General features: G+C 37.6%; 1 protein-coding gene across 1 annotated transcript; it reads right to left on the bottom strand.

Moving 5' to 3' along the window:
• Positions 1 to 187: 187 nt before the first annotated feature.
• On the bottom strand, positions 188 to 19,743 carry rxfp1 (relaxin family peptide receptor 1). Its single transcript, XM_035424480.1, has 18 exons — positions 19,581 to 19,743; positions 18,545 to 18,694; positions 13,590 to 13,673; positions 13,138 to 13,243; positions 12,497 to 12,568; positions 12,050 to 12,121; positions 10,570 to 10,641; positions 9,857 to 9,928; positions 9,633 to 9,701; positions 9,455 to 9,526; positions 8,755 to 8,826; positions 7,422 to 7,493; positions 7,010 to 7,081; positions 6,526 to 6,597; positions 5,639 to 5,868; positions 3,671 to 4,081; positions 1,708 to 1,926; positions 188 to 1,626 (listed from the first exon to the last, which is right to left on the bottom strand). Exons 1-18 carry the CDS (start codon positions 19,621 to 19,623, stop codon positions 1,316 to 1,318), a joined length of 2,271 nt encoding a protein of 756 aa, XP_035280371.1. The 5' UTR covers positions 19,624 to 19,743; the 3' UTR covers positions 188 to 1,315.
• Between the last annotated feature and the right edge of the window lie 596 nt (positions 19,744 to 20,339).

Genomic DNA, 20,339 nt, shown 5'->3' with positions numbered 1-20,339 from the left:
TATGACTTTTGGATCTACTTTCAGGCATTTGACAAATGACCGGAAAAAAACAAAAACAACCTCCAGTTCTACCAGGCTGGTGATAGAGCTGTACAGAGAGTGCTTTCAAAATATTGGGGAAGGTAACAGACAAATTAAAATTAACATTGCTGTTTTAAACATTTTTTATTGAAAGAAACTCAACCTTTCAATGTTTTCTGACTACAATACAATTATGTATTTATACATTATAATACAAAATGAATTTATGCATCAATGCAATTTCCATAGGAAATGACTGTATTGCTGTCACAATTTACACAAACAGCACCCTGTGTAGAACCTTCATGATACAGTGGATAACTTAATGAGTATGACATACAGTAACTACTACATATAACATTCAAAAGCCATTATAGTTAGTTATGATGTTTCTATGCATCATACATATCATTTTATGTACTGTACGTGCATTGCATTTTTCCTGAAAAATGTTTGACATTTCTATCAGCATGACTACATGAACTGTGTGTGACATACTGTAGTAAAAATAATCATAATAATAATCTCCAGAGTTACCTTTTTACACTTGTGAAACCTTGGAAAAGTACAATGATTCCTCACTCTAAGGAACGCAGAAAAACTCACCTGCCTGAAAGGCTTGGTTTTTGATACAAAACATATAGGTCATTACGCTAGGCAGTAAGGTATAGCAGCGTAGTCCTGCCCAGAATACATCATACTATCAGTAAACTTGTTCTGCACCCTTTAGTGAACATCTCTTACCTTACAAATGTTTCAAACGTGGATGCTAAGCTTACCAACTTTTAGTTTAGTTTTAATCCACTGTTGTTAAGTGGTTAAGATAAAAGTTACTGTAACATTTTTTTTGTTGATTCATTCATTTTGTTATTATTGTTAAAATCCTTAAACTATAAAAATTACATTTTAATTATGTGATCAAGAGCCATTGCACTTAAATAGACACTCATTGCCACAGTATCTTATGGTCATTATTGGAAATAAAATATGAATCACGTTATACATCATGTGACATCACGGGAACTAAGTGAAACATGGCACAATTAAATGGAGTTCAGGTCAACTGTAAAGTTTGCTTCAAGAGTATGCATCGGATCACTTCAGTCATCCAGAAAATTACTGGCATTGTCAAGGTCAATATCTCACATTAGGGACCTTCATAAAATGTATCCATGCTTTCCCATCCTATCCCATAACATCAAACTTTCTAAAATTGTATTTGTTTTGCTTTCCCCATTCAGAATAATGACCAAAATGCAATCAGCAAACACATTGCATGTGCACATGATACGGGTTATTCAGACTGATTGGCCGTGCATTTCAGCGGCAGCAGGTTGGACTTTCCCAACGTTTCAATGGGGAGTGTTGAATATTCTGCCAATGACAGAGGATTTGCAGTGTCCTGAAGTGGCCACATCTCCAGCCAAGTGAAGGATGGCGTGCACGCGGAGTTCTGAATGCTGGAGATGGTCCTTCTCTCTCTGTAGTTTTCCCACACTTGGAGAATGGTCTCCTTGAATGGGCGTGTCGTTAGAGTGTAGAGGATGGGGTTGAGGGCGCTGTTGATTGGCAGGATGAATATCACCACCCAGGAACTGATTGTGCCTATGAGAGAAATGATTGGATGTGAGAATGAATTGGTTCTTTTAAAAGTGTACATTTAAATTAATTTAGAGAAAGACAAACCTGGTATTTCCACCTGTGCTAAAGATAAAATCTTGAGGATAAAGATGGGTATCCAGCAGAGAGAGTCAGTGATAACGATGGAGAAAAAGCGCTTGGCGATGGTCACCTCCTTCTTGATGTGATTTCTGTATTCTGTGGCCCGGGTCCCAGTTCTTTGTATGTTGTAGAACATACTTCCATAAGATATCAGAATTATCAGGAATGCAATCAAGTTCAAACCTGTGGAGCAATGTGGAACAGATTTTTATTTTATTTTTGAGGTTGTTGAAACAAACGGTGAAGTGGTCATTTTAAACAAGAACAAAAACACTTTATTCATCAATTTGTTTTTATAAATCAGTAATTTATAATAACTTCAAATTCTTGATAGAAATGTTCTAAATAGCTCTTCCAGAAATGCATGTCTAATTTTGCTTATTGAAATATACAACAATATACATTTAGCTGTGACTATATTCACAACACAATATAGCATGGCCACTCTTGCCTGATTGCTTAAATATATAATATTTGTAAAGACAAAAATATATACTTGTTTGAGCACAGAAATCAACGCCAGAGGAAGACATTCATGGTAACAATTTGGTGGCTGAGCTATTATTGTAGTTCAAAATTAAAGGATTTTCCTGTCATACATTTGTCATACATCATACGTCAGCTAGCTATACAAATATAAAACATTGATTACATGTATCATCAGTGGAAATGTAGAAACATTGCAGATGAAGCTGAGAGCAACGGCAATTGATATTCTTGTGTGAAAGCCTGTGAGTTGCTAATGACATCTACATTAGCAACTCGGACAGTTTTTCTCCGCTCAGTGTAACCACAGAAATACTCATATAGAATGGTTTCACGGACGAACATTTTCAGATTTTTGGATTTGTGAGGTTCTGAATTTTAGGAGAAAAAGGTTGTTCATATTCTGAAGGTAGCCATTGCCATGCCATAAAATGAGATCAGTTTCAAACAATTTAGCACACAGATAATGAACATATTGATAAACAGAATAAAGAAACATAGGAAGTAAAACATTAGCCATCACGTTTCACTAAAAGATCTGTACACTGGGGTTATTTTCTCTTAGTTCTCTTTGGTGGTCTACAGAATACCAAATATTCTATATAATAACAGGTTTAAACTGAGCAGAGCCCTGTGCAAGAGCTTCTGTCTCTTTAAATTGGCCATCTGCTGGTTCTTTGCATTTGCCAATATATTTGCATTATGCATTTTGGACAAACAGTTAATATCTTAGCTATTAACACACTCGATTGATATGTTCCTGTTCTTTGTTTAACAAGCTCGATGGCTTCTGTTGTCTAGACAATAATATCAGTATTTTTTTTAGCAGACCTTCAACTGTCATTCAGAATGATTTTCATTTCAATTTCACAGTACTCACACTGTGATGAGATTTCCTAAATAATTACTTACATAATGAAGGCTACAGAACTGCATGATAATGACAGAGTAAATCGTTATAAAATGTGCAGTGCAAATTTACAGACCCAGCCATAGTATTTGTACAATGCCAGCAACGAGTCAACTGTAAACCTGGGACACTTACTAGGAATGTGTATTTGTATATATGCTGATACGTACGTGCAAAGAATATTTGGTCATTTATATTTCATCGTTTTGGTCTTCTTCCACAATAAATCAGCAAAAAAAAGTGGACATTCAAAAAGAGCATTGGTCTGTAGAAAATATTTGCAAACTTGAGATAAAAGCTTGCATCAGGCTGACTTGCTTCAAATTTATTAACTTGGGAGATGGTCTTATTGTGCATGACTCACATGGCCTGCATTGTTATACTTTATCTATTTACACCACTGGATGTTTTCTTGATGACTTTAGGTTGGAGCACTTGCCTACAACTACAGCAACCCTTCTGGTTACAGGGACAGTTCCCTTGTGTACCACTCCCAGCACCATATGTAACAGCACCATAGATGATACCTACCAAGGAAAATGATGATGGAGTAGATTTGGGCCCCTGGGGTCTCTGGCTGCTCAGAATGCAAGGGGAAGCACACTCCGTTGGTCCCGTAGAAGTTCCTGAAGATGCCCTTGCCGACCAACGGGATGAAGGCGATGACGAACCCCAGGACCCAGATGCTGATGAGGACGCTCACGGTGCGCCCCCTCCTGGGAGAGACGTACCGGAACGGGTACACGATGCAGACGTATTTCTCCAGGGTGAGGTAGGTGAGCAGCAGGACGGACACTTCTGTGGAAAGCATGGCCAGGGAGCCCACCACCTGGCACTCGGAGCTGTCCATCCAAGCCTGGGCGTGGTGGTTGTACTCGCCCCGGAACTTCAGGTCAAATGCGCCAATCACAAAAAGGTACACGCCCATTAAACCATCAGCGCCTGAGGAGAGGGAGTGGAGGGTGTAACATTGTAGGAAAAGCTACTTGCTACATCTGCGGACAGTAAGATCAATTCACAATTAAATGACGTGCCACTTTCACAGTAAACTAAAATAATTAGCAACAGGTGAGAAGATGACCTTATAACTAAGAAGTTTGAACCTGTAATGATCTTTAAAATAAATGTTAAAAAATGACTGCAGCAAAGAGAAGGATAAGTAATATAGCACACTTGAGAGATAGTTGAAACAGAACAAACGGAAATTGAATTAAAGACACAACTGGTAGCATTAGCTGGAACCACAAGCAAAAGGAGGCATTGATGTTTGCATCTATATGAATGCATGAAACAACTAGTCAGGGCAAATGAGTTGAACTTAGAGCACAATTGCTTAGATAACCAGCACATTAGGAGGAGACAGACAACAATTTGGAGAAGCTGAGACAAAGCAATGCATGATCTCTAGAGGTGCGCTAAAGAAAATCATTATTAGTTTGACGCTCAATGCCAGCAGATATCACACACAGATGGGGGCAATCTGAAGACTGGCCTCTGCCAGAGATGGTGCAGTGGCAGTGTGCAGCACTGTGGGCGATTGGAGTGCATTGCACAGAGACAGTTGAGCGTGAAACATTTAATGATGTCCAGGCAGCTGGAAGAGGGAAACTGTTGTCCAAGCTATTTTTCTCTCTCTTGGTTCGCTGATTTGCTGCCAATGTCTCCATCGTATAGTAATTATAGCTGTCGCAGTTATAAGGCTGAGCTCCGTAATACACATTTAAAAGACACTCTTATCCAGAGCAGCTTACAAAAATGGAGCCTTGGATTTATTCTAACCCCTGGCTTGGCTCTGAATTAATAGCAGCCTTGTACCAATTTTTTTATTAATAAATTGTTCCTAAGGCATGACATTGCACAGGTATAGTAATTAGGATTAGCTAAAAAGCTTTGCAAAGGTCCTTTGCTCAACCTCTGCCTTTTTTGCTAAAAATGCCACAACTGCACAAGCATAAGGAACATTTTACAGTTGTTCCAGAGCTTCACAGCTGCACAATTTGGCGTGAATTCAAATTTATTTATTCAACATGACATTTTACTTAATCCTACGCACAAGCCCACAAACGCATTGACACATTGACTTCACTTGTGAAATTCAAACAACTTATGTCATTTCAGTAATGCCATGAGGACACTGGTTCGCAAGAGCATATCATTTACTCTTCATATGGCAACTCTGAATAGCTTGTTGAAGAATACATAAATTTTTATTCATTTGTTCCACAGTCATGACTCATCATTGAGGAAAGAACATGAATGTATACAGAGGCCATTCATATTCTAAGAACAGAAAAGAAGCATAAGCCACAGGAGAGTGTTCAACATATATACTGCCTATAAGTAGAGACGTAATTCATACTGAACAAAGCTATCAGATCTCCATTGAAACGAATATGTTTCATTATACTGAACACATATACACAACCCAGTGCATGAGAACCAATTTGAATGAATTGATATGAAGCTAAAAAAAAGGCACCAGAACAATGTTTTACTTACAGCAAAGAGATATGATGCACATGGCGTGCAGTTTGTTCTCGGATCTGATGTATGACCTCATTCCGATGACAAAGATGTTTCCGATGCAGGTGGTGGCCGACACCACCCAGACAAAGACGCGCAGCACGATGTTGGCCAGCAGGTCCTCCAAGGAGGAGATGCCATCTGTGTTGGGCTTGCAGCTACGCACGTGGGGAGCATATCCACAGTATTGGAACTTCTTAAAGTATCTGCAAAACATGGAGAACCAGAGATCCTGCCTTTTACCAAGCAAATGATCCACTCTATCAGTTTTCCTTTTACATTTACTTGTAATGTACAAGAAATATAAGTGGCTTAAATGATATTTAGCAGGTCATACACTGATATGCACTGATATGCAAATATTGACATTCCCCTTTCACATTCTAACGAGTGGGTTTTGTGGGTTCCCTGTAACTTTTTTCAATCACCTTGCAAGAGAGATTTTGAGTCTCTATAGAAGGAGGTGGAATTGCAGATGAATGGGAATTCTATAAAGTTGTGTTCAGTTAGTAATAATCTTTAACACTGAAATGTAATCCTACAGTGAAATAATTGTAGTTTATGAAGACTCTAAGGTGTAGGCTGGCCAATGGAATAGCGCGGTCAATATGACATCATCTCCATTGTTAACTGAGTTACTAGTCATGTAGTCATGTGTTTGGCAGCACACTGTTGTTTTATCATTGAACAAGTAACTTAAACTGAATTAACGCATTAAAACATCTGTCTGCACATAAGAAACATATTTAAAATGAGCGATAACCACAAGCCACAGGACAATGGTGTGTGATTAATTAATGCATGCAGGATGTAAAGTATGCATTCTCAGCATTAAAATAGCATGGGGATAAGATAAAACTCACATGTGTGTCAGGTTTTTCAGAGGTTCGAACATTCTTCTCTGGATGTTCACAATCTCAATTCCCTCTATGCTTCTAGAAATCACAAATCGTGATCAGCAATCAGCGTTTAATATAAGCAAATTATCATTGGATCTGATGAACATCTGTTCTTAACTTTGACTTGCATTGAAATACATTAAATGAAAAATTGAACTGATTGTGAAGAAAAAAACATTGACATTTAATTCTCCATGTCAAGGACAAGATAAGATAAATTCTGGCATATATTTGTGCTATGATTCCTTTTGGTAAAAGTAAATAATTACAGAAATCTTCAACAGATGTGCTACTGATTGGCCAAATTGCCTTCACACCTGACTCCCAGGTAAAGGGAGGATGTAAAACCATCAGTTCTTGGCCCTTGAGTGCCATGATTTGAGTAACAGGCCCTAGTGTGAATAATTATTGTTACCAAAGTGGGAAAATAAAACAGAATGTAACTCACAAAGATTTTAGTTTATGCAGGTTATCAAAGTGGTCCATCTGGAATTCTACTATGGGGTTATGTGAAATATTCCTGAGGGAGAAACAAATATAGGCTTAATGAACCATCTACAATTTTACATTATTTGATTGTCTACAATTATAATTTGTTAATAGATTCTTACTCCTATTTCCTTATTTCCACTGACACCATCTTTACAATGAAAAATACTATAGAAAATACACAGCATTAAGTATATCCATAACTATTATGAGTAATGGATCGGCTTTTGAATTTTATTTGTAAAATTAATTTACTTCGATTAAATTCATATCTAACATATATTAACAGGATTTAATAATATGTGTAAAGATGAATGATATATCATACAAATAGTATGCATCATGCAACATGTTTAATACTGTACACTTACAACTGTAGTAGCTCAGAGAGCCCAATAAATAAATCTTGTGGAATCCTTTCAATGTTGTTGTTGGACAAATCTCTGCAAAAATAAATAAACACTTGGCACTATCAAATGTTGCGAACCCTTCGAGGCCCTTTACAAAGTTTGAAAGCATATTTTTCATTAAAGTTTAATTGTCCATCAGTGACAACAATGCATTCATGAAATGGTTTTGTGGAGTCAGGTACATCATGCTTTTGTATGTTGTGTAGCCAGCCATATTTTACAAAGAATACGCCAGACACTCTTACAAAAGCGACAGAACCCCTTGTGTATAAAAAGGTTTGTATACCATTTCTGTTGCTTTCAAACTGTCAAATCACATTCTCTTCACTGATGGAAATTTCCCATATGGTACGTTATTAGCATATATCATAAATTATGTTGGTTATTGACATGGTTGCTTTTAATCTGTTGTTCTCCATGGGTTTGTAGAACAATGGCTTGACTGTCTAGTGCCATTATAGTGTTGATAACCATACAGGATGTACAGACACCAATACAAAAGGTAGGCTTTTTTAAAGAGCCGCTGAAGGTCTTTGTGTGGAGGGATTTTCATAAGAATAAATTCTTGAGACATTTTAAATTGTTGTAAATCAGAAATCTTAAATTGTTATGCACATCTACAGGTATAACTGTGAGGATGAATAATTCCAATAGTCTTTTTCATTCTGATTTTCACACTATATTATGGCATGTGGTTGATGATATTATTTAGAGCCAACTGCATTTTTCCATACAATCCAATTATACCCCTGGATTTCTTCCTGAAAAATGAACCCAGCTTAAAGGTACACCAGGTACAGAATCGACAGGTGGGATTCAAAAGCACAACCTCTGAGTCAACAACCCAAATCATTATATGACACTTTTAACTTCATATTTCAGTGACTTTTTCTGGTTTTGAACAGTCAGCCACATTATTCTTCAAAGGAGAAAGTACATGGAGAGGAATTAAAATTCAAACTCTAAAGGCACCAGCAGGGGTGAAGGAAGCTGACTCAGGTTTGAATTCAATATTTTATTAAAATGTGCGCATGCAATATTTTTTTAAGGGCTGACATATATTTCTTTAATATGTTTTTTCTACAAAATGTAGATGCAGTGGAAAGGTTTCTTGTGAGCACAACGCAGAAGCAACTGACACAGTTCACAACCAGTATTATTTAAGTCACTGAAGCTCATTAGTAGCTCTGTTTTCCCAAAGTCGATTAACAGTAATCCTATGCCATATGAAATGCTATTATAGTGTTGCTTAAAGTATTGCATTACTGGGGTAATATCAAAATATATAACTTACAGCTCTCCAAGTTTTTGCAAAGGTGTGAAAGCACGTCTGTGTAAGAGATTAATTCTGTTCCTCTGTAATACTCTAGAAGAAAAAAGTGAGAAATAACAAGCATTAAGCAAGCAGGGTAATGAATTCTCCTAAATGTATTTCTTTCAACAATACATCCTTGAAATAAAGGCTGCGGCAGCTCCTCCATGTTTTTCCCCCTCTGGAATTCATATTGTTTCAAAAGGTACTTGTGTATATGCTTCATGAATATAATGAATGGAAAGACACTACTAGACACATCTACTAGATGCCAACATCTGTCCATTACTTTGACCCAGCTTGATGCAAGTAGTGTTTTAATGTAGCAAGCACAATTTTTTTTTTCAACTATCTGTGATGTAAGAAAATAATCTGATGTCTGTCAATGCACCAAATAAATGTTGATCGAATCTAGACAGCAATGCTAAACAATGCTGCATAAATGCAAAATAGCAGACTCTGTATGATTCACTGATGAAAAGGTATTCCATTTATTTTCCTTTTAAGTTAAAAATTGCATTACTGGTTCAATATATGTAAATAGTGAGTGAAGATCCTCAGTTGAACCAGGAAGGAATGCAGAATGTATTTCTCTTGCGTTCAGTTGTCTCTGCTGCAGTAAAACAGAAACCGTAATTAAATCAGTGGAGTTATGTGGGGCAAATGAAATAAGTAAACTTACAGCACAGTGAGCATCTTGCAAGAGCCAAATGTTACATTCCCAACACTCGTGATCTGATTTCCCTCCATGTCCCTGAAAAAGAGACAAAGATCATGGGCTGACACAATTCCCAGCATTGTCTCTATTTTTCAATGTCAAGCCAGACAATGTAACATATTAAGTAGTGCGTTGAACTTACAGCCAGTTTAGCCTTGGCATCTCCAGGCAGATGTCATCAAGCTGATTGAGAGAATTATTGAGCAGTACCCTAGAGCACGGGACAAAGCATTATAATGTTTCAGGAGAAATGTCTGGTTACACAAACTTTATGATTGTAACTGTATTGTATAAACAGCCTTCTTATGTATAAAAAGCTTGAATAAATTACGAAAGCTACCAAAAAATCAGAAGAGGCAAACTTACAAAAGGACAAGTGAACGTAAGCCTGAAAAGGTCATTGGGGATATTTGGTTGATGTTGTTGTTTTCTAGTATCCTAAGATCAATAATAAATAAAAATAGATTAGATGATAAATGCATGGTTTCATCAGTCATGACAGTTTTGAAGATTGTTCTGCTGACATTTATAAAGTATTCCCAGCTACACTGAGTTGAATGGAAGTGAACGATGCTTAGTCTAGGCATACAGTCTCAAAAATACTCGGAATGGAACCACGCTGGGTTTACCAATTACAATTATTCTCTTCCAGCCGTATCCGAATATAGCTGCAATTTTTTTATCCTCATTAGTTCTGTTTCCAATTCTGTGCCCCTTGGTAGTTTAGGAAAGTGTTTCCAGAGCTTTATATTTTCCTTGACACATATAAAACATAACTCAGCTTTAATGCTTTACTTTAATGTGAGTTTAATGCACTCTTAACTTCATCTAATTGACATCAACTCACCATAGCAGAGAGGCATAATGATTTGTATAACTAAACACAACACGCCTCACCTCCGATCAGTGCTAGCTCACCTGTGCCACAGTGTGGCAAATTGGAAAGAAGAATTGTAACAGAAACTTACACAATTTGTCTCCTATCATTTATTTAACTTTCTTATTGCTTATTTAACTGGTTTACAGTACATAGAAACATATTTAATCTAAAAAGGAAATGGACAACAAAGAAGACCTACAGCCACTCCAGTTGGTGAAGATCACGGAACACACCTGGCTCCAGGACAGATATCCTATTGTAGCTTAAATACCTGGGTATTAAAGTGAAGGGAGGGACGGAATGAGAGAGAAAGACATATTACACATCAGCATAAGCTGCTGAAACAAACTACTCATTAGGGTCCCAGCCTCTACAACACCTGTCTCATTCATTTATAACAAAACTGAATCAAATGCAATTGCCTTTCATCACATTAAATTCATGAAAAGTGAGTAACAGAGGAAATTAAATAGTATTATTAAACTTTCAATGAAAATACATGATTGGAATTGTCTTGCAAACAACCTCTTAGAATGCAGTGGAATTTTGAATATGAATCATTTACATAAGAGCACTATTTAGACATGCAGAGCATTCAAGGCCTTGCAAATGAGGAATAAAACTCAGCATCATGGCATGTAGAATATTGTGTTGAGCTTTCATAAGCTGCAGCATAATTAGATTTAGCTTATCACATTATTAAATGTGACATTGAAAACCGATGGATGTACCGGCTAGAAAGTCCATCTCTTCCTTCATACTAAACTACAGTCTCTTTCAAATTCCAAAAACGCTTTCAAGAATAAATGAACTCTGAGCTTCCTTCCTGCATCCATAACTTAAAAAAAAACTTTTTCAAAAGGAGCAATAACTTAAGTGGTTTCTCTGTGACACACAGTGTCAAATACTCACTGACCCAAATCAATGATATTCATAAAATATTACTAAAATTATAACAAACACCAAACTGCCCTTGATGTTTTTATCAGACTGAAACACCTGCAGAAAGTGTGGCTCTGTACCTGTCCAAAACTTCTGCATTGAAATTCTGAAATGTCACCCGCCCTGCACACTCTACACAGTCTCCAGCTATCTGCTTCTCTTTACAAGCATAGACCTGACAGCCCATAAAATACAGACTAGTTATTCAATCCCTGCCTTCTGTAAAATGCAGGAATGTGAAAGGCTACTCATATTAAATATCAAGATTAAGATTGTAGATCACGATATCCTTTAGTTTTAAAATATGTCCTGTATTTTCAGTGCAAAGTTTCACTATCTAATAACCTGATGGAACATTTACACAATTCAAGATACAAATGTATTTTAACAAAGAAATGTAATCTTGCCTTAACTGCTAGGAAAATATTTGTGTTGTATAAAATAAGTGCCCATATTTTACCACAGGCATCTTCTTCAAAGCTATTTTGAACAGGACAACAGTCATAAGCATACCATACATTGTTGTATATTCAACTGCAATACAAACACATAAATAATAACAGATAGATGGATAGATAGATACTTTGTCCACTTTTGTGGAAATTTGCCTTTGGTTTCACCATAGTTACAATAAAAACAAGCAGTCACACAATACAAGCTACAAACATCACAATACTAACAATAGAGATTCAATATAGGTAACGATATAGGTTTAGACAAATACACTGAAAACTCACAGTCTTGTTAAGTTATACAATCCTCGGAATGCTTTTGGGTTCACAGCTCGAATCCTGTTGTGCTGCAGATACCTACAAAGACATTGCAAATGGAATTTATATTAGCACAGATAACACTGAGAGTGGTAGTTGTTCACAGCAAATATTTACTGGCGCACCTGGTCACTGGTCAACTATGTAACAATGCTATCCATCCACAAAGAGATATACTGAGAAGAAATGGGGAGGAGAGAGGTGTAAAATTGGTAAAGCTGGAAGAAATGTTTTCTGGCCATCACAAAGTGCACTTTGATGGGAGAATTAATTATATTTGTGATACACGAACTTCGCAACTCCCAATTCCCAAGTTATGCAGACTGCAGACCTTCTCAAATAACATTGAACATTGACCAAACCAGGGTTGGAGCCTTAGTGCTTTGAAATAATTACAATATATAATAAACTTACAACTTCTGGAGGTTCTGGAAATCATAGAACATGTCAGCATCCAGCTTCTGCAGTCTGTTTCTTTGCAATGACCTGAAATTAGAAGAATCAATTATATATATATATATATATATATATATATATATATATATATATATATCCTGCATAGAGGAAAAGAACAATCCTGTTTTCTTGGCCAGACACATTTCTAAAAAAAAAAAATTAAAAAAAAGGGAGAGAGATTCATAACAAGTGTTCTACTCCCAATAAGTTATCCTGCTACAGAAACCATTTTCAGGGACAAACATTCTTAAATGTTTTCTCAGCTAACAAGAAACATTCTGATTGCTTGTGATAAATAAATGACACTCAAGGGACATTCAGTTAACCAGACAAGTGCAAATAACAATATAACCTTCCTGGAATATTCTGGGGAGCAAAATTATTGTAAGCAACCTAATTACTATGGCGATGTTTAAGGCTTCATGAATATAGTTCAGTTGCAACTGAATTAAAATTACAGGTGAATTTACAGGCCGCAAAATTAATCTTGTTCAGAAACTCAGAGTGAGGTACAGGAAAAGCTGGCTGACCTTCCAGGATTCAATGCATCTGTACAGTAAGCACACTCGGGGACTCATGAGGCCTGAAGAAGCACTCACATCATAGTTACATTTGTTGACACTGTGGGTACAGCTTGGAGCTGAGCGCCATCGCAGTCAAGTTCAAGGTCTCTGCAGAGGCACATATCTGGAACTGTTCCAAGCACTAAGAGAAAAACAAACCACAATCTTCAGTCTGTTCACCGTGCCTGCAGAAGCAGAGAGGAAAGTGTTGGACTTTCTATACGCCATCTCCTTTCAGTGCCCACTTCCTTAATTGTACCATGCATGATTGGCAATGAGTTGCTAGAATATTCTTAAGTGAAGCAAATTTTGACCCAGATATATTAAATTGCAAGACCTTCAATACACTGTTGTGGAACTCAAGTGGCACCACTTGAGAGTTCCACAACAGTAGGCAGCAGTGTAGCACAGTGGTTAAGGAACTGGGCTTGTAACCACTGCTTTTGGTGGTTTTTCACTGGAAATGTGAGTTCTGATTAAATACTTACAACACTTGTTTGACTTGGTTCCAAAGTCATTATTGAGGATTCCAAAATATTTGTCAAAAAGATGGGGCCATCCATTGTTATCTCCTAGAACACAGAATGAATTCAATAAATCGTAAATCAAATACAGTCCACCCAAGACAGCATTGAATGGAAGAAACATATGGAATTCCCTTCTAGTAAATGTAATAAAAAATGAACAAATGAAGCATGATATATTGGGATATGACAAGCACTAAGATATTGCCCTTTACACAATATTGGAAAGGAGGCAGCCACCTGATTTCAGTTTTCCAGTGGTCCACTGTATCTTGACAAAGTAGTGTAGATTTGTTTTTAACACCAAGGACTGGCTCATGGTAGGGGTGTACTTTTCTGGACATACAGTATGTAAGCCTAGGATTGGCTCACGGTAGAGGTATATTTCTCTGGACATATGCAAACCTAGGATTGGATCATGGTTGAGGAGTACTTCTCTGGGCATATGCAATCCTAAGATTGGATCAGGTATACTCATGTGAGCAGGTTTGATGTGTCTACATATATCATGTTTTAAGTATGTTATAATGTTATAAGTATGAATACAAATTAGTTTAAAAGATGTCCCAATTTCTATTTAAAAATATTTAAATAACTTTCATTTACATTTTCAAATCAATATCTTGGATGCCTATTATTCCAGAAATCTGTTTGCACAGTGTTTCAATAACACATTTCAAGCATACCCCTCGTGGGCAAACTAACATTATCAATAATAACAGCCGTATGACCCATGTGATTTGGTTTGTGTTAGACTTTCAGCCAGTGCAGTTTAAAGTTCTCTGTCAGTCACATGGTGACATGGAAGCCATCATTCTGCTTTAATAACAGTGAATAGATTTCATGAACAAATTTCATGCGATTGCACACATTCATACGAGAAACACAAGAAATGTGGCTCCATATTGCCCCGTCATCTCATTTTTACAGAGATTTCTGTTTTTTTTCCTTCTTTTGAACGGTGGCAAATAGCTATAATGTATTCCATCTGTTGAAGACTTCTAGTATGAAGAAATACTAAACATGATGTTTCAACTAATATTGTGATTGAATTTTCCTGAAAATACAGCATGTGATGTCCTTGAGACCTCAAATATCATGTATTGCTCTGCCTGTGGTGTGCTCCATGATTGTGAATGCCATGAGAACTGAACAATAACCTATTCAAGAGCACCATGGGGAAAAGTTAAAGTATTTTGAAGCAGCATTCTATTCCAGCATTCTCACCTGTGAAAGGAGTGTAGGTTTTAAATCTCATATGATTCATGCTGGTATTGCCTTAGATTTTGGGGCCTCTGCAAAAAGGGGGTGGGTGACTGAAGCTGTTGAAGCAGTTCGATATTTTGGTGGAAGAGTGCTTTTCACAGCAGGGTAGTGGTGTGATGTATTCTTTCTGCAGAATTCAAAATGCTCTATCCCACTAAAATTACGTCTTTTTTTAATCTATGGAAGAGTGGCCCAAGGTGTACACATTGTAAGTGTTCACCAATTTCACAACTGAAAATATACTAATTCGACATCAACAGAGACAAGGTAGTCAGCGAGAAACTGCAGAAAATACAGGCTAAATGTCTGTGGCAGTGCTATCGTATGATCAGGTTATGGAGTGGCCCTTCATTTTACTTTGCCTTTCAATGAAGCTCAGCATTATGTTAGAAGAAAAAAAAAAACTGTTGTTGCGTGTATTTAACACACTGTAATGTTTTGCTAGGAACGTAGAACTATTTTCTGGCGCACAATCGTAGGGCCTTGTTGACCCTAAAGTTTGATCAGGGGTCCTTCCCGACAGACCCCAAAAAGGAAGGTTAGTACATTCACTCCCCAGCTCCACACTGTCATGGGCTTGGGGTGCAGACAGAACTGGTCACATGCATAAACAAGCTGTTTTCTGGGGCATGCTACAACTCCTTCTTGGTAAGTCCTCCAAACTCACCTTTTTTTTTTTTTTTGAAAGTATTCTTTTCAATTTGCCGCTCTCACTGTAGATCTGATGCTCCAAGAACGCATTCAGAGATCAACCCAATGTAATGCTGTTCTGTTGCTCCTCAGTCGAGACCATACACTCAGACACGTCCTGCTGTGAGATTAACTTTATTATTGTGTCTGTGATCACCACATTTGTCAATGACCTTTATATGAGTCAGAAATAATGTTGGTTCAGTATTTGACCCTTAAAAATGTAATATACAGATGCCATGGTGACAAAACTGTCAGAGCACAACCTGACATCCTTTTAATGCTGTACATAGCTGAAAACTTCCATCAATCATAATCTTTTTTTAACAGTTTTTCCACCGTTATTTTCTTCCCAGTTTTAAAGTGCTATATGTGTACCACTTGAACCACCTCTGTGGCTCTCACATAAGGACCTCTGGAGGTAAAGCACTTACACTCCTCCACAAGGAGTCAATTGGAGGAGACAGATACTCTAACCATAGCTTAACCTTAACCCTAACTCTGACCTTAACCTATCCCTGACCCATTCCTTTCCTGATGCCAACTTGTACATTTACATTACTGTGGTAGGGTGGGCGTGGTTTTGCATTGGCTGCAGAGAGAGAGAGAGGGCGGGGCGGCTCTCGGAAGCCTGGACTCTTAAAAGCCGGTCTACTGAGACAGAAGCGGACGGACTGGAGATGGGGGAAGAGCTGACAGAGAGTCAGCGGCGAATTGTGTGTTGTACGGAACAGAAAGCCGCGTGGCGGCCGTGAAAAATAAAAGACGCATCCGCGTCCAAAAATAAACTCTCGTCTCTCTCGTCTCTTAACCGAGCGGTGGCACTCAGCTTGCTATAATTACATTACATTTATTTGGCAGACACTTTTATCCAAAGCAACATACAATGAGTGCATACCGAAGGTCATTGGAACAACTACGAGGAACAGGTCCAATAAGGTACAATACTCATTTTGTAACAGTTATTTATAGCTGAGAACACATTAGGTTCAGTTCACACAGTAAACATTACTCTCTGACTTAGCCTATGATAAGTCAAACTAGGAGGCATGACAAGCTACAACATCAAGATAATGATACAAAATAAAATATATGTGTTGGATGGAGGTACATGTAACAATAAAGTGGTACAGGAGGTAGATGGGTAACATGAAAGTGCTATAGGAACAAAATAGAGGGATTTAAGGGATACAAATGATCCCAGTTTGGGAGTGCCCTGCAGAGTGGTGATAGTTAGTTAGACCAAATATAGTCTGAAGAGATGAGTCTTCAGACCATGGCAGATGACTGAGTGGTTTATAGAGAAACAGGAGGAACGTGTAGCCTGTGTGTGTCTGACACTTGTAAGGAAGAGCTAATGTGACCTGTGGAAGGCTGGCTGACGTTGGGTTGACATTCTGTGAGAATGTCCCTCAGCAAGCCAAGGTGGCCACATTTCATTGTTGGAGATGAGTGAACGAGTAAGTGTGAGTGAAGTGTGAATGCTTAACATCTCAGTGTACCAACAAGGAAGACATCCAAAGATGAGCGTAACACTCCTGTGCTGCACTGACAGCATTACACTGGTGTCACTGCACTGATAGCATTACTATGGGTAAAATCCTGTAGATCTGCTGTGTACCAAGAAGAACATACAATTTTTTTAAAAATTATCAAAAAATACACTAATAAGAAGCATTTTGCATATATTCAAGCTAATGTAGTGAGCTGTTTACCCACGGGCAACACGGACAGCCAGATGAGCAGTTATCCACAGACTCTAATCCACGTTCCTAACTTAACTCATGGTTCGGAAAATGGACTGAAAGACACTCACTTGTCTCAGTCAGCGTAGCTGGAGACACTTATATCAAGTACAGTACTTTCATTAAAAAAAAAAACGCTCTTACCCACGGTAACGTGGGTACAATGAAAGACAACATAAGTGCATGAGAGCAACAGTGCCGGGCATTGCGGAAACATTCCTAAAATAGCAACGTGTCGCTGCAACTTCAATAAAGCACTAAGTGCAAGCTGACTTGTGACAGTCTGACTTGTGGTGCACAGTAATAACATAATACATAATAATGACCAATGACTTACTGAGTCTTAGACTCTCGAACATAGATGCCCTTGTCAAAGTCCAGCAAGTGCCCATGCAGAGTTAATGTTTTTTTTTAAAATTATACACATTTTGATGTACCTAATTCATACTGAGCTAATGCTCTCATGCTTTGAAGCAAAAGTTCAACAGAGTCAATGGTGGTCAGCCGCAGCTGCTCGTAAAAAAAAGCACCTTGATTGGTGGTCAGCTAGACAATCTTACACGTATAGGCAGATTGAGTAAGTGACATATATACATCATTTTATTTCTGTCAGAAATAACAGTAGCTATACAGTCTTGTGAATTTATGTTACCTGTAGGGAAAACCCAGTTTAAACAACACTTTAACTGATTTTGTGACTACATTGAAAGAATGTGCAAATCTTTCAAAGTTCTTACTTGGTCTCACCCTGTACTTTAGCTTGGTGAGATGTTCTCTATGATATCGATGTCGTTATTATTTTTAATCTCTGAAAAAAGGTCATCTATGTGATAACACAACCTGGAGAAATGATCAGATCAATTTACACCTGCCATGAAAACGGCTCATGTTACAGAGAGATTAAAAATATCAAAGTTACTAGCTCTAAAACAAAGTTCAACATGTAAGTTTTTACAAGCATTGTGCTCATAAATCATAAGTTTTCAGCATTGATTTTACTTCCAAATTTGTACTTCAAAAAGTGATGAAATGCAATAGATTCCAACAAAGCATTTGTTTTCATAAGAGGAATGCATATGTCCTTGTGTTCAACAAATCCACGGTTGAAAAGGCTTTCAACTACTGTTCCAAACAGCCTTAAAATGGAATAAAAAAGTTGTATACACACTATTTCAATGGCAAGATAATTACTTCCGCGATGATTATAAAAATACTCACCACAGTTTTCCTCATCTGCCTTATTCCCACAGTCATCCTCCCCATTGCAATGTAGCAGCTGAGGGAGACATACGGTGAGATTTCCACAAGGGAAATACCCCAGGGGGCAATTTGACTTTTCCTCAGAGATGTTGAATGAGGTCAGTGCAGCTGCAAACAGGAAACAAAAAATGGAAAAAAAATAAATCAAACTCTTCATACTGCAGTTAGATGCACAATTTGAATATCATTATAAAGGGCGGGGTTGAATGTTGGCCACCCTATCCATCCATTATATATACCCGCTTATTCCTGGTCAGGGTCGCGGAAGGTGCTATCCCAGCATGCATTGGGTGAGAGATAGGAATACACCCTGGACAGGCCACCAATCTCTCACAGGGCACACACACCATTTACTCACACACTCATTCCAATCAACCTAACCGGCATGTCTTTTGACTGTGGGAGGAAACTAGAGTACCCAGAGGAAACCCATTATCGAAAAACGAATTATCATACATGTAGTTACACGTAATGTAATAATGTAAGTAGCTTATCCTGCTGTACCGTGAGTCATACCAGAAAAAAAACAATTTTCTAACTGTTTATCTTTGACCACTTATGTAAAGTTTTGATATTTTCCGCCAACATGACGATACAATGCCATTCATCAGTCAAACAGCGCGGTTTTGAGAAGTACTGTATCACGCAAGTACAAATACAATAAATAAATAAATAAATAACGGTACGTGACAGCACAGCTTGCGTTTAGGGTGAATTCATTTTTTTCAAGGAGATGGCAGAAATGAATTCCACAATTTACAGTCGAAACAATTTTCACAGCACAGAACAGAGAACCCTAAAATACCTTCATGGATACATTGTTTTTCATTCCAAGTAATTTCTTCCAGATAACATGCCGGTTTAAAAAATATATTTAAGATAACGCTTTTGATTTAAAATATTTAACGCATTTAAGCGCATTCAAATTTGGAGAAAGTTTGTTATCCTATTTCTCAATCCACGTTTCCAAACGTCTTCCCTTAATAGCACTTACCTGACATTCCGCACAGGAGAACGTATGCCACATAAGCTTTCATAATCTACCAAATAATTAAAGAATTATACTGATGATGAAAAAAAGTAGAAGATTAAGACGAATGATTTGATCTTTCAGGAGGCTTTAGATGAAAAATCGTGAAGTCAACACTTCACCCTCGGCCAAGTCACTACACCTTGCATTTGTGGACAAGGCGCACTATGCGCACTGAGAGAGAGAGAGAGAGAGAGAGAGAGAGAGAGAGAGAGAGAGAGAGAGAGAGAGAGAGAGAGAGAGAGAGAGAGAGAGAGAGAGAGAGAGAGAGAGAGAGAGAGAGAGAGAGAGAGAGACTGATGATGAATGGGAGTCGAATATCATACAGCCGGGAGAACAGGACACGCAATTGTGCTGTCCGCGTCTGTCTGAAGAATCCGAATGCAATCTCTGCACCAACTGAATTGTAAGACAGGAACAGAATCGCAACATGTTTCATGCACCTTTGTTTGGAGTGCTGTCATCCTTTCAAACAAAAAGGAAGTTCACTATATTACTGTACTTACCATAAATCAATCTCAATAAAGCCAAAAAACATAAAGCCAAATAAATAAATAAATAAAAATTAAATAAAAAATAAAGCCTCAATAAAGCCAAAAAAGACATATAAGAGCATTGATTGCACACTGCATATTGTCATGGTGGACACAGTATGCCACTTGGTCAAAACATCACTTGAATTTGTCAAGTAGGTTAATAATTCAATATACAGTCATTATAATG

This window comes from Anguilla anguilla, chromosome 7, assembly GCF_013347855.1.
Source record: "Anguilla anguilla isolate fAngAng1 chromosome 7, fAngAng1.pri, whole genome shotgun sequence".
Lineage (NCBI taxonomy): Eukaryota > Metazoa > Chordata > Actinopteri > Anguilliformes > Anguillidae > Anguilla > Anguilla anguilla.
The sequence above is the reverse complement of the archived record's forward strand: the minus strand, read 5'-3'. Positions and strand labels throughout refer to the sequence as shown.

What these genes read in the sequence shown, in the direction of transcription:
- rxfp1 (XM_035424480.1), bottom strand. Translation starts at nt 19,623, where the DNA reads ATGAAAGCTTATGTGGCATACGTTCTCCTGTGCGGAATGTCAG. An exon ending in AACCAAGTCAAACAAGTGTT is followed by an intron (nt 13,244 to 13,589) that starts GTAAGTATTTAA and finishes TTTTTCTCTTAG; the next exon opens with TGCTTGGAACAGTTCCAGAT. An exon ending in GTGCATCATATCTCTTTGCT is followed by an intron (nt 4,082 to 5,638) that starts GTAAGTAAAACA and finishes CCCTCTCCTCAG; the next exon opens with GCGCTGATGGTTTAATGGGC.